We start from the raw sequence: 25,337 nt of genomic DNA, 5'->3' as shown, positions 1-25,337 counted from the left end.
GAACAACCATTGGCAAACCAGGAGCCAAACCTGGCCTGCCACCTATTTTTGCATATAAAGTTTTAGTGGAACACAGCCACACACATTTGTACAGTTACTATTTATGGCTTTTTCCTGTTAAAATGGCAGAGTTAAGTATTTGTGACCGAGATCACATGACCCACAAAGGATAAAGTATTTACTATATGCCCCTTTATAGAAAAAGTTTACTAGCCCCACCTCTACCTCACACAATGTAGAAAAATTAACTCAAATGGATCTAAAACATAAATACAAGAGCTAAAACTATAAAACTGTTAGGAGAAAACATAGGCACAGATTTTTGTAACCTTGGATTAGGCAATGGTTTCTTAGATATGACATCAAAAGCATAAGCTGCAACAATGACAACGAAAAACATAAGATTGAACTTCATCAAAATTAAGAACTTTTGTGTTTCAAAAGACACCATCAAGAAAGTGGAAGGACATCCACAAAATGGGAGAAAATATTTGCAAATCTTACATCTGGTAAGGGATTGGTATCCAGAACATATAAGGAACAATTACAACTCAATAGCAAAAACACAAATAACCCAATTAAAAAATGAGCAAAGGATGTAAATAGACATTTCTCTAAAAAAGATGTATAAATGGCCAATAAGCATATGAAAAGATATCCAACATCAATAACCACCAGGGAAATGCAAATCAAGACCATGAGATACCACTTCATACCCAGTAGGATGGCTATAATCAAAAAAGATATATAATAAGTGTTAGAGAAGATGTAAAGAAATCAGGTACCTCACACATTGCTTTGGACAAGGTAAAATGGTGTAGCTGCTTTGGAAAACAGTCTGACAACTCCTTGAAAAGTTAAACATAGTGTTACCATATGATCCAGAAATTCTACTCTCAGAGAAATAAAAACACATACCCACACAAAAATTTGGACACAAATGTTCACCAGTAGCATTATTCAGAATAGCCAAAGAGTAGAAACAATCCATATGACCATCAACTGACAAATGGAAAAACAGAATGTGGTATAGCTATACAATGGAATATTATTTGGCAACTGAAGGGAGTGAAATACTGATACTTGCTACAATATGGATGAACCTTGAAAACATTATGCTAAGTAACAGAAGCCAGTCACAAAAGACCACATATTGTATGATTCCATTTATGTGAAATGCCCAGAATAGGCAAATCTACAGAGACAGAAAGCAGGTTAGTGGTTGCCAGGTACTGGGAGGAGGGGTATGGGGAGTGACTGCTAAAGAGAATGGGTATTTTTCATGGGTTGATGAAAATATTCTAAAATTGATTGTGGTTGCCTAACTATGTCAATTATATCTCAATAAAGCTGTTACCAAAAAAAAAGTTTCCTGACTCCAGTTCTAGAATCTCTTGCTGCAAATCACTCAATAATTAAAGAGCTGATACTTGTATTTTTGCCATACAGAAAATTTAAGTGTAAATATATTCACCTTGATAAAATTTGTCCCTCATGTATTTCAAAGGTCAAAAAATTACTGAAGAGCTCAAAGTCAATTTCCAGTACATATTTATTTTAAACATCTAAAACATTATTTGAAACGTAGTATTAGATATTACAATTATGTGCTACCTAACTCTAGCTTTAAGAAAACTCACTATGAAACATGAATATCCATACTTTTATGGACCTTTCTACAGTGATCCAAACGTAATCTCCCTCATATCTCATCAACCCTGCTGATGATAGACTATCAACCTTATTCCCAGAGTAAAACTGTTCCAGATCCTTTGACAGATTCTCATTACCTAGATCGAGAGAAATGGCAAGAAAAAAACAACTCAATTCAACTTGCTTTACAGACGTAGAATCAGACTCTGGAAACGAAGGCCTTATTTCATGGTGCCCCCACGTCTCTAAGGTGCTGCTGGGTGGGCCGGCACAGACAGTGCTTCAGTGAGCATTGCTTCTTGTGAAACTGATTTAGTCACAAAAGAAGAGGACTTTGATTACACCTGTGTCTGGATGGAATTCTAAATAGAAGTACTGTTTTAACAGGTTCCTGCTCTGCAAACTGGACCACGGTTCCAGAGATCATCTGATCATCTCCAGATTCTGCATGAAAGATCTCCCTACAGAATGGGGTGGCAGAGGTGCCGTTAAACTCACAAGCCTGTACGGACCTCCCAAGGGTGGTATAACCTTCCTAACACAGATGTGGAGTATACAAGGACATAGATCACCAACTCCTTCACTAGCTACTTCCACAGGCCAATTCTCGCAGTGTGAAAGTCTAACATAACCTAACTAACTTCTCTCACAACCTAAATATATTTTTGTTCTTTCTTCAAGAGAGACGCACAGTTTATTGCCATAATCCAAACACTTTCTTAAGACTTCTCAATTCTAGTGCAGGCTTCCCCAACTACAATTTTTCTCAAGCTAGTAACATGTAGGGATAACGTCAGGTATGTCAATCTTTCAACTTTCACATCAAATCATTTCCTTATCTTCATCATCTCAGACTTCGGTCAACTTCATGAAATCAGTATTAAAGTAATAAAGCTTTAATAACTAATTTCTTTTTCATAACCTATTTTTGCTCACCTTTGGACCTATTAGTTTATCTGCTGTCATTTTAGCAAAAAGTTCCGCAGTTTGGGCTCGAACCTGTGGATGTGTTGAATTGCAGAACATATCTAGTAAATAAATCAAAGCTCCTATGAAGGAAAAAAAGAATTAGTGTTTATACTACACATAAAGAATATGACTATTCTAATCAGTAGAATTCATTTTCAACTGTATTTCAACTCAACGCAGTTGGATTTTTAAAAAACTGTTAAGTCTTCCAAAGCACTCCTCTGGGTTATCAGACTATACAAAGCAGCTCAAGATAAGCTTCGTCATTACTGAACATGATTGGAGGAGAAAGCACTCTATACATTACCTTTTGCCATTGCTTCTTTAATTATTTTCGTACTTGATGTCAAAGCATAAAGAGTTTCCAGAACAAGCTGACGACCTGCAGAGTAAAATACATTTCAAAGAATGCACCATCACGTTAGCTTACATTTTCTAGGCGTTGACTCTGTGCCAGGCACTGAACTAGGTGTTCTACATGGGGCATCATACTTAAATCTGCACAACAGCCTGAGAGACAGGTATGAATGATCATGGCCTTGTTATGAATGAAGAAGTGGAGGCCCAGTTTAACCAGCCCATGGTTTCACAGCTAGTGGGTGGTATAGTGGGTTTTCATATAGAGGTCTGTCTGACTCCAAAGTCTACATGCGTAATCAATGCGTTATACTGTCTTCCTCTCTCATTGTTCACCACACAAACAAAATCTTCTCACCTCCTGACACCCTGAAGACATGTTGGTCAGGCATCTAAGATTTTCATCTGATGCTACTGCCTTAGAGAAATGAGCAGGAAGAGGCAGTTGCAAGACACTGTTCCAATCTAAGACATGTTAGCATCCTTCTGGACAGTGTATGCACCTCTCACCCCTTGTCATCGAAGTATACTGGGCTACTGGCCTTTACTCTTCTAGAGTCAAATGGCAATGACACACAGGTGACCAAAGGAGTAAGAGTTGGCAAAAAGGGTGGAGGCTGCCAAGTATTAGGCTGAGACGAAGCAACAACAAAGGCTGGGAGCTAGATGGGTCTAAGTTAACATGCAAGAGAACAAACATTCAAAAGGAGATTCCTAAAAGCAACAATACTTCATGAAAACTCACCACTGCTCTAAACGCAGTTTCAAAGGAAAACAAGCCTTTGGAGGGGATGGAGGAAGGTTAAAAATTTTATGTATTTAATGTCCCTCAACAAACAGTGAGAGACAGATAATTCAATCTAAAATATAAATGATAGTAGACTAGGCTGAGATATCTAGATGTCAGCTATTTTACCTATAAGATTAAAATAGTGACTGGATTATATAAATCAGATATAAATACAAAGTTAAACTTTCAAACCAAGACTTCTGCAACATTCGTTACATCATCAATCAGTTAAATTTTGCATTGTTTGAAGTCTCACAAAGCTATTAAAATCCAATAAAGAAAGAAAAACCAACTAAGGTTATAGGCATGATAAAAATAATCTTCAAATGACTTTCAAAAGTTGTCATTTTATTTACTTACTTATTTTTTCAGAAGATTAGCCGTGAGCTAACATCTGCTGCCAATCCTCCTCTTTTTGCTGAGGAAGACTGGCCCTGAGCCAACATCTGTGCCTATCTTCCTCTACTTTATATGTGGGACACCTACCACAGTGTGGCTTGCCAAGTGGTGCCAAATCCACACCTGGGATGAGAACCGGCAAACCCCGGGCCATCAAAGAGGAACGTGCGAACTTAACCACTGCGCCACCAGGCCGGTCCCAAAAGTTGTCATTTTAAAGAGCTATTTCAGACATGTCATTTGTATTCAATGGAAATTTAACTCTATTCAATTCACTGAACATAAAAGAAACACTTAACATGTGCAAGGCCCTGGGGCATAAAATGAATGAGACAGGTTCTTGCTCTCAAGGAGGTGGACAGGTGAAGAGCCAAGATTAACATGACTTCCAAGGGGTTGGCAAAGCCGACTGAGCAATGTATTCTGACAGAGTGAAGCTGGAGTTACAGTGCAATTGCCTTTGAAAAGCAACCTCAAGGTTGATTCCAGCATAAGTACACACTATTATGCTAGACAACTATACAATTTATAAGGAGCCTATATTAGTGCAGGGTGTATTCAAGAAATCAGGTTGGTATATTTTTTAAATTGATCTCACTCAGTGACATTGGTAAAGGATAAATAACGCAGGACTGAACTCTAAGCTGAACACAAGGTAATTTTTATCTCAAGCATTTTTTTCTATCATCCTTTATAAACCATGGAATATTAGTCAATTCTCAATTACTCACGTGTAGCTTACACTCAGCAAATGAAAATCCTAGGTTATTTTCCTTTGCTTTTAGACCTCTCTCACCTCCAACTCTCAGCTTTTGACATGGGAAATGCAAAATAATTTTATTGACTTATGTAAAACATGATTAGGAAGACAAATCTAATTTAAAGAATAACACTTAAAATATCGCAAAACTAAACACAGATAACATTATGTGAGAGGTTTTATATTATCTATGTAACCGCTCCCCTCTACGCATTGGCTGTGCTGTGGTTTACAAAATTCTATTTGTGAATATACATACTTGATGGCAATGAATGTAGGAGAGCCAATAAATTGGATAAAACCATTGATTCAGCAATATTGTTGACACAATCTTGGTTAGATGTCACTATATTCACAACCTGAAAATTAATCAATAGGATATTAAGAGTTTGGGAAATAATTTTGGATCTAAATCAAATTAAGTCAAATTATTCAGACCTAAATAAATTTAAGGCTTCACAAAAGTGAGAAAAATGTTTAGGACAAAATATTTAATTTTTAAAAAAGAGTTTAATTTTAAAAGATTGGCTTTATTACTTTGATCTTTTGAGAAACAAAAATTGATGCCCATGTATATATTATGTACATTAGCTTCCTATTAATTTAGAGATAAGAAATAGAATGATCTAACAAATATCTTAGCACCAATTCACAATTTTGAGGCTGACAGGAAGCCTTTGATCCTACACCAGTTTATACTCCAGAACTAGGGTGGGGAGTGATTAGGAAGATAATGATCCTCACTACTGGGACTTTTACTTTACTTTTAGAGGGAGAAAGTAATGTCTTCAGCACCCAGCAGAAGAGACTGGGTCTATCTTTCCATTATAAAGAAATAGGCATGTTTTTCTTTCACAGAGGATGATCTCTCAAGTCTAACTCTTACAGAACACATCTAAAGACCAATGTCACTTAACCTGAACCATGTGGTCAAGGCAATGTATCCCAGATTTAACAATGCTTTTTTAAACTATTTACTAGGTACTTGAAAGAACCAAGTAGAGAAGCATGCTTTCCAATTAAAAGAACATGCTTGTTAAGCTTTTTGACCAATTTAACTTTTACTATTTTATTAAAAATCTCTTTTAAGCCAAAATGCAATTTAAGAATCCGTTATACAGATCATTCATAAACCACTCATTAACCTGTTACTGAGAGTTGAATTTGGTTCTTTATAATAAATTGTGTGTGTTACAATGAGCAGGATCATCTGAAAAACAATCCTGGGAGTTCACTCTGGGTTGCCTGGACAACAAGCCCCCTATGACCAGGGACTTTCTGCTTTTCCCAGAGGAAAAGGCTCCCAACAGCTTCCCAAGGGACCAGTGGTTTCATTCTCTTGAAGGAGGGTCCTCCAACTTCTCTTGGACCCCTAAGGCCCACAGGTTCTGGGCAGCTGACTTTCCTAAACAGCTCCTGTAAACACCCTAACTGGAAACCTGTCTGTAACCCTCACTGGAAAGGCTGCTTATGTACTAGACCCGTGAGAATAGACAGCAACTAAGGGGGAGGTGGAAGGGTCAGTCTTCTAGAACACAAACCCACAGTATGTAACCAGCAGTGTCCTGGTCTCAACATCTCTCTCTGCAGCAACACTGAGAGATAAGGGAAAGCCTGCCTCCTTTTCTTGCTGCCTGTGGCTTCCAAGCTTCCTGAGTCAAGCCCATGCCCTAACCCACACCTCATGACACTGTACAATGCATCCCAAGTTCTAACGCATGACAGAGAATGGCCACAGAGGGAACCAACTTGAACAATATTGTGCAATATCTGCTCTTCAAAATGAGTATATTAATTCAAATTTTAAAAATATATTCATTGGCTTAATAGGCAAAATGAAAAAAACCACATGCAAACTTCTATTCAACTTCAGATGGTCATTAATCAAGGCTCAAACCATATATAGTAAGTGGTAGGAAAGACAATATGCTTTAGCACAAAATTCTTTTACCTCTAATGCTAGTTGCTGCACTTGACCAGCTCCATGGACTCGGAGAAGAGAAAATATTAACTTAAAGTGCCCAATGCATTCACTTTCAGAGCCTAGGGAACAAGAATAAAATGTTCACTTTTTATTTCCAAGAAATGTTCTAAATTATAGACCTTCATAAAACTGATATAGACTACTGTCACTATCTATTATAAGTCTCTGATAACCTGCTCTCAACATTTGTGACACGAAGAGAGTGAAGTATCTATCTCTAAACAGCAACAAATCTTAAGAGGCAAAAAGTAAGACACTAGTGTTTCTTAGGTTGGTTTTCTTTTCATTTCCATCCCCACCCCAGCCCTCAGGCTAAAAACAAGAAATTTATCAAATACACATTCCAAACACAACTCAAAAAGAAAAGGTGTAAGGTGGTAATTTTATTCTTTATCTTAGCCTTAGAGCTACCCCCCTCAGCCTAATTATATTTTGGGAGAGTGTGTGACACCATTTGGCTTTTAATTAAGACGGAGTTAGAACTCCGCAACTTGAGGTCTACATTACAAACTGACATGCACATACAAAGGACTCCCTGTGAAAGTACATAAAATTGAATGCTATTTCCATTCCCACCTACCTCAAACCCTAATCTCATATATTTACTACCATTTTGTTGTAAATAAAACAAAAACATTTAAAGCTAAGGTTTTGTTCAGTGTATTTTTCCTTTTGCTACATGGTAATAAAACATATACTGTAATTTGCTATTTTTTGAGGCCCTGTAAGATAAGCCTGAAAATATTCTGTAAATAGGTTACTGTTAGATGAATTTTCAAAACACTTCTTACTAGGTAAGATTTATCGTAAATGAATTAATGACACACAAATCATACTTCTAAATTACAACAGAGCATGTGATCCTGATACATGAACTTTATAGATGCTATCAAGATAAAATTTCTGTGCAAGCCCTTTCTCATTTTTTATAAGTCCCAAATCAACTGCCTGCTTTGCTGCAATTTCTTTGTACCTAAGACACCGCTAGTAATGTTCTACTATGCCAACTCCAAACAATAAGAGATGAAGTTTTCTTCGCATTTTATAATACTGCCTTTAATGGTGTCTTGACTTCTCTTTCCAGTCTACGGTTTATAGGTAAAAATATTATGGGGTCAATTCCTCCTAATGTTATACCAAGTACAACACTACCAAGTAAAACATTATAACCAAGTATAATTTTCCCTGATAAAACTCAGAATGGGAATTTTTAGGGACCTTTTACTGTAAGGATCTCGCTGATCAAGGGTGGTCACACACCTGGATTATATTTTATGACATTTCTCAGGGCCTCCAAAGCCATCTCCACTCTTGGCAAGCGATCTCCATGTTGCTCTGACTCCACTTTTGCAGCATGTGTGAGAGCCATGAAGGTGTGGAGGTACTGGGCTTGGGAGCCTATATAATCCAAGAGACTTGCAGCAAACGCTTTTGGAACCTAAGTTGAGTGTAGAAATATTTAAAAGCATGTATGCTCGCAGAAATCACTTATAACAAAGACTCCACAGCAAAAAAATAAATAAACAAAGAACTTCAAGCTATAAGAGTGATTAAATTGTGCATACACAAGAACACACTTGTGAATTAAAAATGGGGAGGGGGAGGAAACAAAACCCAGTTGCATTCATCGAAAGTGTTTCTCAATTTTTTTTGTCCCGGGTTAATCAGAGATCTGATATATGCCCATCAGTACCTTAGTATAATAATTCTGAGATTAGAGGATCTCTTCCCTTAACCAATCAAAGTAAATGATAGCATGGTATGTAACTTCTACAATTTGCTTATATTCTTATATTAAAAACTACGTATCTAGAATATAAATTCAAAGGACAGTTTTCAGAGACTTCACAAGTCGCTGAACTCATTCTGCTTAACAGATATTTATATTTATTATTCTGTGATAAATAATATACATTGTGGTTTAGTAAATTCCTTTTTTCCCAAAAGCAACCTCTAAAACAAAGCCTCACTTAATCCCTCCTTACAAATAAATCAATCGCCAAATCCTCCTGCCACCCCCTCCCAGAAAACTACAACGAAAAATTCCCAAAGGATCCCCAGCGCTAAGAAGAAAAAGAAGCTCCTCATTTGCTTCTGGAAGTGATTAGGGACCAGCACAAGAGATGACCTGGTGTGACCCCAGTCATCTTCTAAAAAACCTCTTTGTTCTCCACCTGTATTTTCTTACTTTTCTTCTAATAATCGACCAGAGAAGGACTTCTATTTGATGGTTGGATATTCTACATGATAGAATGAGTGTGTAAATGGCCTTGCACTTCCATGAGAGACTAGTAAGTTGAAGGCATATATACATGACACAGTGGGGCAGCATTACCTATAAAATATAAGGACTAGCTGAGCAAGGAATAATTTCTTATTCATGAATCCACAAAATTAAACTGTTCAACATTCAAAATAAAGATGCTCATAAGTTATCAAAAGTCACCCCACCACAGACCCAGGTTAGTATAAATCATTTGGCAAAGAACAGGCATTATTTCGATGTATGTAGTGTGAATAAACTAGTAGCTTTCAATAACTAATGATCAAAGCTAACAGACAAAACTAGAAGTCGGGAGCTTACCTCTAATTGGAAAGTAGGGACTTCATTATATACCCTAACAAAAATCTCCCCTACAATAAGTTCTTTGGCATGATCACTGTAGACAAATTCTGATCCATAAGTTTTGTCACAATCACCCTTTTAAAAAAGAAATTGACTATTAGATAAAAATCAGAATCATTAGTGTCTGGTTTATAAATCTATCCATATTCAGTTTCATAACAGATAGAGAACTTCAAAGTCATTCACTTTCCCGTGAGGAAAAATGTGGTAGGATACACATCACAGCACGCAACGCACTTTTAACCTTTATAACCAGCAATATGGACTCTGGAACAGGCATAGAGTTGTATTATTTTTTAAGTGCAAAGATTAATATTGTAACTCATTTTAACATTTCAAAAGATAACAGAGGTCAGGCAATAAAGTATGTTATAGCTACCATTTATGAAGCAAGTATGACACTTGGCTCTTCTCTCTCCACTCAGTAGACATCTAGCCTAGTCAGATATAGAGTGATACAGCTAAGAAATGAATACATTTGGACTGAGTTTTTAAAAGTAATATACTGAATGAAAGTGCTGGAAAACAGGTTCTTTGAATAAAAAAAAGACAGGGTAATATTATATAGGTTGAAAAATCAAGAAGCGTTTTCATTTAAGGAAAAGGAAAAAGATACAGAAGAGGAATGGGAGAAAAATAGTCCCAATAAAGATTTAGGTTGAAATCACACAGAATTCAGGTTGGACTGAAATAATACGTAAAAGTATATAATAAATTGTAAATTGCTAAGCAAAGAGAAGATGTTATTATGTCTCTTCTGGTAAAAGAACAGATGAACAGATGATGTATAGAAATGAGTGACCTGTTCTCCCTAGCTCTGCAATTCTCAAAACTTCTATCTACAAAGAGTGCTGAGCAACTATCATGAAATGAGTTCAAGGCAAATTTTCAATAATTCAAGACACAACAGTGATGGTTACTCTTTAATAAATTCTAAACCCACAAACAGAATTATCTTTTAAACCATCAAGACTCAACCATCTAGTGTGTCTATCATCCAGGCCTTATCCTTATCCCCCATCCTACTGTCTTTTGTTTTTTTCATGGCTTAATAGCTTCTCCACCAGAAGGTGGCAGGATAGGAGAAATTATTCAATTTTGATACTAGAAAGCAATTTTGATTTACTGGGGAAAAGAGGCTGAAGAGGACAACTAAAACAGGGCTTCTGGGTAGAAAAACTGGTTAAAATAGAAGACAGCTATACGTAAGTGGTAACAAAAGCAACAACAAAAAAATCCATTGCGTTATTAAATAAAATAAGAACACTATTCTTACAGGGCCAAATATTGGGTGGTAAAAAGCTACAGGCTTGATTAATACCAAATGGAGAAACAATGGGTTTCTGTTTCGTCAATACTAAGTTCTATTTCCAGATTCCATTAGAGTAAGTTACCCAACAAATTTATAAAACAATAACATACTTTTCTGATCATGTTTTCTTGTTGGGATTCAAGAAATTCAAGTAGTTCTGCTCTTGTAGAATTGTTCCATATCAAATAGGGGCTCTCTGTGTTGCTGTTAAGCATCTTCAAAATCTAGAAGACAGAATATTACTGTTCTGTAACATTTAGAAAAATATAATATTGAAGTTATCATTTATCAAAATTGTCTATTACATGCCAACCACTGTAATAATGCCTTAAGTATAACGGATCTCAATGATAAGGATGTCAATAATTCTAACGTTTGTTAAAACCCATTTTGCAGCTGAGAAAAATCAAGGCTGAGAGAGATCAAATTTATTCGTCCCAGGTCTCACAACCCTTAAGTGGTGAAACTGGGATTCAAGTTTGAGTCTGTTTGACTTCACGTTCTTTTTTTTGGTGAGGAGATTGGCCCGTAGCTAACATCTGTTGCCAATCTCCCTCTTTTTTCCCCTCCCCAAAGCCCCTGTACATAGTTGAATATCCTAGTTGTAGGTCATTCTAGTTCCTCTACGTGGGATGCCACCACAGCATGGCCTGAGGAGCAGCGCATAGGTCTACGCCCAGGATCCGATCCGGAGCAAGCAAACTTAACCACTCCACCATGGGGCGGGACCCTGACTTCACATTCTTAACATTTGTTCTGCTTTGATGAAAATCACATAATTTGTGTTAAAGCATTTAATAAACACTTAATAAATATAAGCTTAAAAAGAATCATACCATACTGCCTTTATAGGTATATATCTGAAAACAAAATCTAAGTCTTTATGAGGCATACTCCTAGGAAGGGAAAAAAAATTTACGGGCAGAAGTCAGTTCAGATTTTCTTGGCCAAACCCGGATTCAACGCTGCATTAAGTAGCTCTGCAGACAGAGCACATGACTGCTGAGCTATCCAGGGTGCTTTCCCTTTGTTTAGTTGTCCTCAATTGTAAGTGCACACATAGATAATTGACTCTCCCTTAAATGTTTTAATAAAAATTTTTTAAATTTTACATTTTAAATTTAATGCTAGGAGGAAAGCAGTGGGTTATTACTTCCATCTTACACAAACCCATCCAACCCTTGTTTTTGAAATGTTAACTATTAGTTAAGTAAAATGACCTAAAAAATATATTATTAGGAAAATAGAATAACTTTGAGAACTGTCAGTTATTTTAAAAATAAGCATTTCATTAAACCCAGACGGAGTTCAGGCCAAGATTTTGAAATGCCTTTTTTTTTCCCGTAGTAGTTAATCAACAACTTGCTAGTATTTCTGGAAAGAATGTTTTAAATTAGCAAAACACATCACATTGATGAACACAGAGTCTAGAAAAAGGACAAAGATCAAGAGCGGCATCTAAACCTCTTCCCTCTTATTCAGGAGTACTGAAAAGCAATGTCCTACACTAAAACGCAGACTCAATCAGACTAGATTAAAAAACAAATAAGCTTTTCATAAATTCTAAAAATACTCCACATCTGGAACCCTGAGGACTTTTTCCTTACAAAAGTGCTAGAGGATCATTAGAGAAAATAAAATAAAAATAGTCTATAATTCTGCCATTCAGGGATAACTACGGTTAACATACTGGTACAGATCCATCCATCCATTTTTTTTTTAATAACAAAAATGGGATTTAGCCTTCTCACCTAAAATACTTTAAACATCTTTAAATATACCTTTAAAATGTAAGGCTTCAAAGTATTCTACATAATAGATTTCTATAGGTTGATGCTCTAATGCTACATTCTTAGACTGTTTCTCAATGATCCTCAAAGAAGAGGCCAAAGAGTTTGGGGGATCCGCCATGGTCATACTTATTTTTGTCATGAGTGTGTGTGTGTGTATGTATGTATTTGCTTTTAGGATTTCAACTCTGAGTCTAAATAAGTTATAGCTCTTAAGAAACAGCTAAAAATGGACTCTGGGTCTGCTGACTCCCAGTCCTGTGCCCATTGTGAAACACCATTCCAAGTTCACCCTCTTATCCTGTCCCTTTGTGACTCAAGGCTGGTAAAAATTATCGTGGCTCCACAGCTGAGAAACATGAAGTGAATTTACCCTTACAGAGAGACTGGATTTGTAAAGCTGATACCATCAGCATCAATCCACAACAGAATGAATTTCTTGGTTGAGAGAATAAACATGTGAACATTTTCAACTTTTAGGTTTCCTGGAGCAACCAACACTGTTACGCTCCTCAACTATTTAAAGGATTTGCAATATTCATCAAAACCCAGACTACCTCTGAAGCACGTACCTCAGTAGCACTAACCACAGCAAGTTTTCTAGCAACATAGGGTGTCAACATGCCAGCTAAACTTTTCCTTATGGTTGGATTTTCTGGGGTTGCTTGTTCATCAGGGAGATACCCTCCAAGGCGACTTAGAGCACAGACACTCAGTTTGGCAAGGTTGTTGGCTACTTCCTGTTACAAAAAATTAAGACATTAAAGTAGATCTGTTATTTCACATAGGTAACACAGTAACTTTATGGAATCAAAACTGTATGGAACATAGTCAAGGAGCAGAAAGCAAACAAACAAACAAAAGGCACATGAGTCCCCAACACTGATGTCAGAGTTTATGCATTAGAACTTAATACTTTTATTTATACAAAAGACCATCAAAATCTATGCACTCATTTATATCTAAAGCAGTATCTTGTAGATAACAGGAAGAAGCACATTTGGGGGTAGGGTGGGGACAGGGGGTAGGTAGGTAGATTTGACTGCTAGAGGCACACACTAATAACATACATAATGAATGACAGTGAATAGGAAAGGAGAGACAGAAAAAATCTGTAAACATCAGGTAAGTCCTCAAGTGTTTGAGAGAGCTGGCCCCACCAGCCCAATAGCATCATTGTATTTCCCTGCGTTACAAACCATGACTTTGCGAGCACAAAGGTGACTGAGTAATCAAGAAAAGATGAAGTTATGTTCACTACATGCTATTGCAAACTCCCCTGCCTTGAATCCTTCTGGCATAAGTAGTTAAGATAAAGTTTTGGGGCTTAAAGAGCAATAAACTTAGTTATCTTGAAAAACAGTTTATGCCTTAGGGCTCCAGAAAGCTGGAGCTTTGCCTCACATTAAACCATGGTTCGGGTTCAAATCCAATATTAAAGCAGTGTTACAGTTACCTGCTGGTTTGTTTCTTCACTTTTTTGAATGCCACTCTCTTCTAGCGTGTAGTCATAATTGAACAGAAAACCAAGCAGATGCCACAAAATTCCAGCCTGAAGTAGGTGTGTCTGTAGCCAGAAATCCACAGCAAAAGAACTGACACATTCTACCCCAAGAGCGGCCACCCGTGGAATACTCTGAAATAAAAATAATGGAATTAATTATAGGGTTAAAAAAGTTCCCAAGAGAAACTGGTAGTGAATATATGTAAGCTAGCTATTTTATTGTGCAAAATGTTTATCTCTTCTTATATTTTCAATTCCAATTTAAAGCTGAATCCTATATCCTTTAAAACCTAAAATTAAAAGTGACCTTGTGATGAGACAAAGAATTACTATCTTCGAGGCTAATGTTCAAAGACTTGGGAATATAGTTTTCTTCATTTCACCACTTCTATTGTTAATTTTTAAAAACAGTGATAAGGCATTAATAGCAACTCACATGCTAGTGATCTTAAGTGAATCAATGCTATCGCTACTGCAGGTGTACGGATTTCTTTACCTTAGAGTTTGTATTCTTATTAAACACTCGTAAGGACATTAAGTAAATACAGTTGAGGAGAATCAGATTCCTCAGTTCAGGATCTGACCCTAATCCTGTTCTATTCCAACACAACTCTCAGTCTGCCCAGTTATCTAAGACATTTTTCTGTCCTTCCCAGTCACCTATCACATCCACCCACAGTTAACTTCCCTCAGCAGTACCGGATTGGGAGGAAACAGTAAGCTCTCAGATTAGGTTTCAGGTTTTACGTGGTTCCTTACTTTTACTGGATTTATTTAGTCTATTCTCTCCTTTCCTGTCTCTCTTCTAATGTTCAAATGAGACCCACTTCCTTTATTTTATTATTTATTTATTTAATTTTTTGTGAGGAGGATTGGCTCTGAGCTAACATCGTTGCCAATCTTGCTTTTTTTGCTTGAGGAAGATTGTTGTTGAGCTAACATCTGTGCCAATCTTTCTCTGTTTTATGTGGGATGCTGCCACAGTGTGGCTTGACGAGTGGTGCTAAGTCTGCCACCAAAATCCGAAAATGTGAACCCCAGGCCACCAAAGCAGAGTGTGAGAACTTAACCACTATGCAACCGGGCCAACTCCCAACCCACTCCCTTTAGATATGTCACTCTAGTCTTATTCTTTGTGGGCCAGCCTAGGAACAAAAGCCTTCATTTACAACAAGGCTTTTGTGAAAATGTTTTAGAGATCAAAATAATCTACTTAAAAATAATTTTGGGAAAACAACTTGCTTACAAGTTGGGGTTACTTGACCCCAACTTATTGGGGCTACTTAACAAGAAAACTCATTGTTGACTGCATCGAGAAAGCAGTAAAGATAAACTTTACCTTGCCAAAATATAGCACCCGACAGAGATCCTTGATGATGCCAGGCATTTCTGTGATCTTCTCTCGGCACTCTTCAAACTGAGAAGCCACACTATAGCATTTGCTTATGTGTCCACACACCTACAGACAACACAAGAGAGAGAGGAAAAAAAAGAGTTACACGTGCATTCATTATCCAAGACAGCGAAAATCAGATCAGTAGAGATTCATGAATACTACTTAATGGTATATATGGTACTACAAAATTAAACAGAACCTATGTGTTAAATCACTAGTATTTCTGGTTAAGATTTCCTCCAGATACAGGGTTGGCAAACCATGGCCGGTATGGCACATGGGCCAAATCAACCATGGCCTGTTATTGCATAGCCAGGGAGCTAAGAATGGTTTTTACATTTTTAAAGAGTTATAAAAAAAAACAAATAAAAATATGCAAAAGAGACTGCAGTCTGAAAGCCTCAAATATGTATTCTCTGGCCCTTTATAAAAAAAGTTTGCCAATCTCTAGATTCAAATATTTTTGTCCAGCTTATTAACATTACAGAATCAGAATTCTATTTATGTACTGCACTTCAAAATAGAAGATGAAACTCAACAGCCTGCACTCAATTATGTTATATTCTAAGTTTGCTGACATAAATAAAGGCCCACATAGAAGGTGTGCTCTACAATGATCTAAATGAATTCCTGATTAATTTTCTATGAAAGAATTCAACAATTATAAATCTAACAGAAAATAAGCCAGTTAAAACACTAGGGATGGGAGAAGGAAGTAGAGAAAGAAATTAGGGAAGTAGGTGGAACATAAATGAAACAAGAATGGCAAAAAGACAAATGTTTGAAACTGGGTAATGGGGACATAAGGATTCAGTACATTATGCTCTACTTTAAGAAAAACATTAAGCCAATAGACCACAAGTGATCTGGTGTAGTAGTTCTTCAAGTGTGATACACAGACCAACAGCATCAGTACCACCTGGGAATTTGTTAGAAAAGCATATTCTCAGGACCCCATCCCAGACCCACTGATTCAGAAACTCTGCTGGCAGGGAGCTGGAGCACAGCAACATAGGTTTTAATGAGCCCTCCAAGTGTGTCTCATAGATGTTAAAGTCTGGACTCTTGGTCTAGTATAACTTTCTTGGAACCATACATTTTAGCCTCACCTGTACTGACATGTCACTTGGTTTACTAGAACGATTCAAGACAGCCACACAGCGACTAAATGCCTCTTGTAACACCTGCAGAGAAAGAAGCCAGCCATTAACTCTCCATTTTGACTTGAAATATGAAAAGCCTATTCTAATAGGAATAAAATATTAATAACTTTTTAATGTTAGGTACTCGGTAAATAAATGTTTGCTCGATTAACATTTATTAAATAAACAAGTAAACAAAAGACTCCTACAGTTTCTTTTTAAGCATTCCCAATAAGCCACTTTGTAAAGCAGTATCAAGTTTATCAATTTTGAATCCAATACTTTCCAATTCACATTATGAAATAAAGCTCCATTTCTACCACGAATTTTGTACTAGAACACAGAGACCATAAGATTGTTATCTGCCGGAATAAATTAAAAGAAACAATATCAACTGTATTTGTACTTGGTGAATTCTCTATTGCCTAGAGTCATACGATGGGCCTCCACTAGCTTGAAGATACAAATGTCATTCCATATTACCTCAATTCCATTCTCCCTTCTGAGCTCTTCAGCATTGAGGGCCGAGCAGTTGACAGTATGGAAAGCCAGCTCTGTGGCAGCAGGCAACAATGGTGATTCTTTTGAGAAAAGGAGGTCATCTGAAGTTTCCATTGTTATAGTCCTAATTAGCATGGGGTATCCTGCATATTTATAAGGCTGTAAATCTGAAATAACCAAAAGTCAGTGTCAGGAAAACAACAAACAACACAAAAACTGATCACATCATGGTTTTTAAGTTAATTCTGACATTACATTCAATTACATTGCCTCGAAAAAACTTACAAAATATTCAACATCTTAAATGTCTCAATTCTAGTTTATAAAAAGAAATTAAACATAGTATAAATCCCTTGGATCTTTTCTTTTCTAGCAAATATGTTTGATTTCTCTAAAATGTTTCCACTAGAAAAACAATATTTTTTGGTAGATTAACTGAATTTAGTGTGTAGTGATTTTGATCCTTTGCAGAATATGTACTTTGTAATGTTGTCCATGTGATCTTGTAACTTTTCACCTGATCATAGACAGCAAGATATAGCTAATGTATCACTCTCATGATACTCAACCCTTTATAAAGAAAAGAGAAAAGTAGGCTAATGAGATATCTCTGTTTTACCAGTTATCATTAAAAAAAAGTTTGAAAATATTGAATATAATTTGTTACTAGAAATACAAAATAGAAACAGTTAATTTATTAACTGTATTTAGCTAATTCCAAGTTTTGATAAGCAAATTTAAAAGTGAAAGCTGAAATGTACAAGTGCCTAATTGCTCTGCTTTTTTCATCCTGTTTTTTTTTTTAACTAACCTATTAGGCAGGAATATGCAAATTAATTGGCTATGACTTTATAAAGTACTTCTGCAATTTCACTTGAAATCAGCATAAAGCTTTTTGTCTTTTGAGGATGACCAATAATCTGCCTTAATTAATTCATTTCTAAGATAGTTTAAAAAATAAAGTCCCTTGGGGGCTGGTTAAGTTCGCGCGCTCCGCTGCAGGCAGCCCAGCGTTTCGTTGGTTCGAATCCTGGGCGCGGACATGGCACTGCTCATCAGACCATGCTGAGGCAGCGTCCCACATGCCACAACTAGAAGAACCCACAACGAAGAATACACAACTATGTACCGGGGGGGCTTTGGGGAGAAAAAGGATAAAATAAAATCTTTAAAAAAAAATAAATAAATAAAATAAAAAAATGAAGTCCCTTGGAACTGGTCCTAGTCCTAGCAGTGCTCACACATACATGTGCAAACGTAGTAAGAAAGAAGAGTTAATTTTAACTTCTGTGAGATCAGGACTCCCATCTTAGAACTTACTGGATACAAACCCCCTTTGGAGAAAGTGGAAGATGCAGCCTGAAAAAAACATTCTGACTTAGATGATAAACCAATGGTGAGCCATATACTGCACTTTGTGGCTACTACAGTTATCAGCCATTAAAAAATAAACGGTTATAAAAAGACTCCTTTAAACTCATTCTGATTAGTGATAAATGCCATATAACTAAATGCTTTACAAATGTGCTCTGTTCAATTTATAGGCAAAAGTGAATTGATCATTGCTCTCTAATGACCAAACTGCTAGATCCTCATGCTCTCCCCTCCAACACTTAAACTGTAACTCTACTTGTCTTCAATTACCCAACACTCCTCTTGCTATCTCTGATCCCCACTGTGCTCTCCTCCTTTTCTCCCAACATCACCCTACAGAGCAAATGGGTCTCCCACTTTGTGCTATAAGCCAAGTTCAGTTCCCAAGCCAATGGACACCCGCCATATTGAACCTAACTCCCCACCTCCAACCAAGTCTTAAAAGTTTTCAATGTACTCTTGGCTTTCTGGCTTACCATGAGGGCTACCACAAATGGCCCTGCAAACATCCTAGAAATTCCCAATAACCCTGTACCCTGAAATCACACCTATTTCATCTATTACAGTGCTTTTCAAACTGTTCCACAGGATGAGAGGTTTTGAGAGCTACCACAGGAAATGAGAGGTGTGAAAGGAAGTATATGATTTGAAAAGTTTCTGTTGCTTCTCACAGACTAGAACACTCTTGGTGTTTTCAACCCTTAGAGGCTTTTGGAGTTATGACAGGCACAATCTTTTATATGTGATTTAAGAACAACGTTAAATGATCCTTAAATTCCAGATCCATTTTATATCTCATTTAATACATTTACTGCAAAATAGCTAAACAAAAAATTAACAAAGTACCTCCACAGAACGGAAATGGCCTTCAGGAAGGAATAATGAAAGCTTGTTGGAAGTGCAAAATATTGAAAAACATAGGTAAGAAGTAGAAGGTATAAAACAAACAGTGTTCTGGGCCTTCCTATAGAATATTACTCTTTTGCTGTATCTGAAATGTAATTCCAAGAGTTTTCATCAACATCATCATCAACCATCATCATCAATCTATTAAAATATGCTGTAGAAACAAGTAACATGGCAGAATTAGCTGGAAGGTAAATTAAAATTTGAGATTAACACATGCCTTACCTTCTTTATGACGATTGAAGAGGATGCTCTGCGTTTTCAGAATTAAAATTATATTCTCTGGATCTGGTCCATCCACTATTTTTGCTGATTTGGTACATAAAAACTCATATGCTTTATTTACTTTTTCAAACATATCCTGTATATAACCGAAGATAATTAACTTTTAATTTGGAATATCTCAAGTCACAATTTATTAACGTTCCAGAACACATCTGGTTTGTATTTGACCAATAATTTCTTTAATTACTATTTTATTTTGTACATTAAGGAATTCATTCCAAATCAAGCAAGTATACTTGTAAGGTGAAACTATCTTTTCCCCCCAAATAGTTAATCAATGATCTCAATCCCATTTACTGAAAAATTCTTTACTGGTTTAAACCATATATATCATATTGAATTTATACACATTTGAGACCATCTCTTAGTTATTACAAAAATAATCATAAGAGCTACTGTTTATTGAGTACTACAACAGGTATTGTGCTAAATGCTTTACATACATTATCTTATTTAACTCTCAAAATAGCCATGTCAAGTGTGTACCATTATTATCCTCATTTTTGAGATGATGTTAAATAACTTGCCTAAGGTCACAGTCAATCGGTGACAGAGCTAAGACTTACACACAGGTCTGACTCCTAAATCTATGCTCTTAAACTACTATACTACATTATGTTCCTTGATCTATATGTTGATTCTTATCTCAGTATCGCATTGTTTCACTATTGTAGCTTTGTAAAGTATTTTAAAACCTGGTAGGTTAAGTCTAGCAATTTAATACTGATTTCAAAATTTCTTCCTATCTTGATTATTTTCTCTCCCAGATGAATCTGAATTACTACAAAATTTCTCAAAAATACCCCAGGCATTTGATTTAAAATCCCTTAAATACATAACAGTGGCATTTTTTCAATGTCGTCTTCCATTCAGGAATATTGTCTGTCTCTAATAAAAAACACTGACCTTGAAATCAGTGAAAATTACTCTAAGATTCTAGCAATAAACTATCAGTCCTAGTTTTAGTGGTTCTTACATTATTTCATTTTTTATAAATCTCCACTGGTACTTTAGTAGGAAGCTGGAAGAGGCTGGATCAGGGAATGCTGGCGGCAGATGACTTTGTATCTGAACAAAATTTTCTACTTTTCAGTCTTTAGAGTGATATGAAGCTGGATGTCATTAGAAAAAAATCAATTACCCAAAGCAATCTGAATGGCAATGGCATCACCTACAAATGAATTAAGTTTACCAGATTCCTAACTTTCAATTATTCATGCCATTACCCATTAGAGTTAATTCTCAAACAGACATGGGTAAGGAGAGAGAATAAAATCCATAAGGTCCTAGTTACAAGGGCAGTCCTTTTGGTAAACTGAGGGAGCACTATTCACACAGAAAACATGGGCATGTGGACTAGAAGTAAATTAATGTGGGCAAATTATGAGGAAGATCCTGGCATAGAGAATGAGAATATCTTTTCTTTGCCTAAAAGAGGCATAGAGTGAAAGAGGTCAACCCAAAAGCCCTATTCCCACAGGCAGTACATACCCTCCCTTCTGGATTCTTATCAGGGTGGTACTTTTGTGCAAGTCTGAAGTAAGCTTTTCTAATCTTGCTCTCATCATGCCTGTTAAATAGGAAAATTCTTTTATGAAAACAGTAAGGTGCAAGAAAAAATATTTACAAATCATCTAAAATGATATTTTAAGAACCTTACTTTTATTGTATATGATCATGTATTAGGCATCAGATTAAACCCAGTAAATTCTTCTGTTATCTTTACATATGAAAGGTTAAACCTAAACATTCCCTGTGCAAGGTTATCATTCACTTCAAATCACAAAACCATATTAGGGGTTTGAAAAACTAAGAAATTTTTTTAAACTAAGTTTTCAAAATGTCACTTCAAACTCTAATTCTCAGTTACTTTAACTATCAGCCTTACCAAAAAATGTAAAAATTCAGTCAATACTTAAGAAAAATGTCTTCTATTTTCTCTAACATATCTATTCTATTATAAAACTTCACTGACAAATTAGTAAAGTAAATCTGCATTCTTTCCCACACATCTGTCATTTAGTGTCCTAGACACACTGCTATTACACCTCTTCCTCAATGCATAACAAAGACAAGAGGAAGGGGGAAGATAAACTGAAAATAACTCACGGCCCCTGTCCTTGAGGGAGATTAAGCACTTCGTAAGCATCATCTATTGACATCGTAGGTGGTTTCTTTTCTACTTCCTTCTTCCAGGCATCAAGGGTATCTTTTAGAAGCTTAACCTTCAAGACAGGATTAAAATTTATATCTATCAAAATAAAACTATCTCAGAGTACAATTTTTAAGTTACAGAACCTTATGTGGTACTTATTTAAATTGACATTTCTAGGCCACCCAATTACAGCTTTCTGAAACACCAATAACTAAAATCACCTTCTTAGAACTGCTGAATAGTCAGGTAAACAAGGTCCTTGTTCCAGTGCTCTATTCCTCTATTTTTTTAAGTGCTATTTTAATTCTCTGCCAATTTTTCTCTCTACTCTCAATTGTTAAAGAAATGTTTAGAAAATACAGAAAACTTTGAAATTAATAGACGATACGTTGTAGTAAGAAAGAAAGCAGTATATGGTGGCATGCCTCTCAAGGTGATCTTAATTATCGGTATGCTGGCATTTAAGCAAACGTTAAGGGATAGTGAACACAAGGGAGTCTGGGTAGCAGGTAAGAAGAAGAGACCTAATATTTACTGCATGTCAAGGAGCTAGGTGCTTTACAGACTGTAGCAGATTTAACTTTTGTATAAAATTTCAATAATACATGAAAGCATCTAGATTCTGAGAGACAGACAGTAAATACTACTATACAAATGAGCCAGGAGTTATGCCATGTTTTTCATGTGAATTCTCTATCTTCCCAACCACCACATGAGATAACTACTACTAGTAGTAGTAGTACTATTACCACACCTGAGGCTTAGAAGTTAAGCAATGTACTGAATGTTATGTAGAACTATTCACGGCCAAACTGAGACTCAGTCCCAGACTGCCTGCCTCCAACATCTGTGAGCTGAATCAACCTGCTATAAAGCCAAGCTTCCACCAAGCAATTATAGTATATAATCATTGCATATACATGAAATTAAGTTTGCTTTGCTTTTGTCACAAAAGACCAAGATTGTAAAGTTCTCAATACTCTCTCAAAAAGTCATCTTTCCATTGGGATTTATCCAAATATACTGACCTACACTCAGAGTTATATAGTGTGTAAGTAAGAGGGAATACTTAAGCAAGCTATTATCCCTCTTATCACAGATGGAAGGAATATCCAGTAGTGTTTAGAGGCTATTTTTATAGTTTAAGAAGACACAAATTAACCTGCTGACTTACCGGGTCTTTAATTGGCCAATCTGGAAACCGGAGTGTATCACAAAGTTGTTTGAGGTAATAAATATTACAAAATAGTTCATTTTCCAGTTGTGGATAGTTGATAACTGGGATGGGACAATACTGATAAAGTGCTCTTGTGTTACTCTGAAGACGAGGTGTGAAATCAGCAAGATGGGCAGCAATCTTCTCTATCATGAGGCGCCTACAATTATAAAAATCTCCAAGCATTATGAAGGGATTATTTTCTTTTAAAGGAAAGGTTAAGATAGGTAATCATGAAAGATAATTACATGGATCTTCTTTAAGAGTATAGTCATGTGCTGCACAATGATGTTTTGGTCAACAATGGACTACACATACGATGGTGGTCCCATAAGATTAATACCATATAGCCTAGGTGTATAGTAGGCTATACCATGTAGGTTTGTATAAGTACACTACGATGTTCAAACGATGAAATCACCTAATGATGCATTTCTCAGAATATATCCCCATTGTTAAGCAATGCATGACTATGACTCAATTATTGGCCTAAAATGAAGAGCTTGCAAGAATGTTACCCAGGGTACTAAAAACGTATTGTGGAAAAACACTCAATGGATATAAACTTATTTGTAATACTTATCTATAAAGAAGACAATAGAGAAAAAGGCTAATATTACCAGTCCTTCTATTGAAAAATTAAGGTCAAATGGTGTGGAATCTGCATACATGAGGGTGCAGCCAGGGATCTCAAGTTAGCTATCACCCCAAAGAAGCTCACTGCATGGTATTTATTTTCGTTAACTTACCAAATCTGGGACCCGGCCCTCAACTAGGCAGAAACTTCATTTGATCAGTATACAGAGTTATACGTTTTAGATAGGGGACTCATATTAACCAATCTCAGGAGAAAAATATGACATAGAAAAACTGTGTTATAAACTTATTCATATGCCTATGCATTTGTTCCCAATGAAAAATACCATCGTCATACAGAATATATTCAAATTGGTGGCTAGCACATGCCAAACCTATAGGTCAATCTACCAGAGAAGCCAAATGATAACATGCACGTGGCACTGCGAATGTGAAGACAACTAAAGGTGAGTGAATAAGTGACTCAGAAGATCAACTGCCATCCAGCTGAGGGGACTGAGGAGCTCTCCACAAACAGGCAGGCTTTACATTGAACTACGAAGTGCTGAGTCTTTCCTGGACAGAGCCTGTCTGGACATAGGCACCTACTTCCGGGCTCTCCTTTTTCTTGGTTTCCATGGGTTTTTCCTATGGCATTCCTCTGCTAATAAGGACGTTCTTTAGGAATGCTAACCTCCAGATTAAGGACAAAATGTGCTGGCCAGGGAGCCCTCATTCTAAAATGATTTTGGATATCTCTGGTTTGATCCATTCTATGTGGGCATAGTTTTTAATTAGTGGAGTATGGTTCTATTTCCAAATACTCAGGAGGTGTTTCTTGATTTTAGCTCTATATATTCCTTACGTGCATATTAATTCATTGCCTAAAATTCTGCCAGTTCTATAAACTGATTTAAGAAGCATCAGTGGTAACAGGCTCTACCCTCATATAGAACTCTATTAAGGTAACAGTAATTTTGTCAAATCATGTTAGAATAGAAAAAAGCTTAGGGCCTTGGCAAAACCCATTACTTGATTTGGAGCCAATGACTATTGGAGCTTTAGATTATGCAACAAGTGAAAGCAGCTTTTTTAAGAGAAGTCAAACCAGGTAGCAAGAGGCAAAGAATCTGAGTATAAAATACAAACAATCAAGTGGCTATTTACCTCATTTCACTGCTCCAGATTGCTTCTGGAGTATCGAATTCTCCTAGAAAAATCTCAGAAAACTTTTCAGGCTCATAATTTTCTAAGTAACAAACCATTGCTTCTGGTAGGATGTGCCCAAGTATACTTCTCTGAAAAATATCTGGTCCTTTTGTCTTTAAAACAAAACAAAAGGTAGTCAGAAACACTGAAGTTATCTCTCAATTTTCTAATCAGCAAATTAGGATTAGAGAACATATTAAGAAAAGAGAACAACTGGAACAAATTGCATTTAAGCTTTGGAAGTTTAGATAGAAACAGGGCAAAATGTGCAGCGGAAGGCATCCAGTATAAACTGGCTTGGCAAGAGCTCCAAGGTGGAACTAACACCCTCCAGCCCTGCAGCAGTCTTAATCGCCTCAGGAGCCAGATGCTGCCAACATTTGTTAGGACGACTGGTCTTTGACCATGTGCAGCAGTAACGGACAACACAAGG

General features: G+C 36.4%; 1 protein-coding gene across 2 annotated transcripts in view; it reads right to left on the bottom strand.

Annotated features, from left to right (window-relative positions):
• DNAJC13 (DnaJ heat shock protein family (Hsp40) member C13) overlaps positions 1–25,337 on the bottom strand; it is a 110,397-nt gene that overhangs the window by 14,831 nt on the left and 70,229 nt on the right. For both annotated transcript variants that reach the window (XR_011427033.1, XM_023620933.2), the window contains exons 32-48: positions 24,863–25,017; positions 23,078–23,279; positions 21,858–21,973; positions 21,240–21,318; positions 19,689–19,824; positions 17,166–17,350; positions 16,650–16,724; positions 15,484–15,603; positions 14,097–14,276; positions 13,213–13,380; positions 10,961–11,074; positions 9,497–9,613; positions 8,173–8,350; positions 6,880–6,971; positions 5,188–5,287; positions 2,930–3,004; positions 2,590–2,702 (exon numbers count right to left, since the gene is read on the bottom strand). Coding sequence is in view for 1 of the 2 variants with exons in the window: in XM_023620933.2 (XP_023476701.2) it covers positions 2,590–2,702; positions 2,930–3,004; positions 5,188–5,287; positions 6,880–6,971; positions 8,173–8,350; positions 9,497–9,613; positions 10,961–11,074; positions 13,213–13,380; positions 14,097–14,276; positions 15,484–15,603; positions 16,650–16,724; positions 17,166–17,350; positions 19,689–19,824; positions 21,240–21,318; positions 21,858–21,973; positions 23,078–23,279; positions 24,863–25,017 (2,205 nt within the window). In the remaining variant the exon portion in view is untranslated. The remainder of the gene's footprint in view (positions 1–2,589; positions 2,703–2,929; positions 3,005–5,187; positions 5,288–6,879; positions 6,972–8,172; positions 8,351–9,496; positions 9,614–10,960; positions 11,075–13,212; positions 13,381–14,096; positions 14,277–15,483; positions 15,604–16,649; positions 16,725–17,165; positions 17,351–19,688; positions 19,825–21,239; positions 21,319–21,857; positions 21,974–23,077; positions 23,280–24,862; positions 25,018–25,337) is intronic.

Source organism: Equus caballus, chromosome 16, assembly GCF_041296265.1.
Source record: "Equus caballus isolate H_3958 breed thoroughbred chromosome 16, TB-T2T, whole genome shotgun sequence".
Lineage (NCBI taxonomy): Eukaryota > Metazoa > Chordata > Mammalia > Perissodactyla > Equidae > Equus > Equus caballus.
Note: the sequence above shows the minus strand (reverse complement) of the source record. Positions and strands in the feature narration are given on the sequence as shown.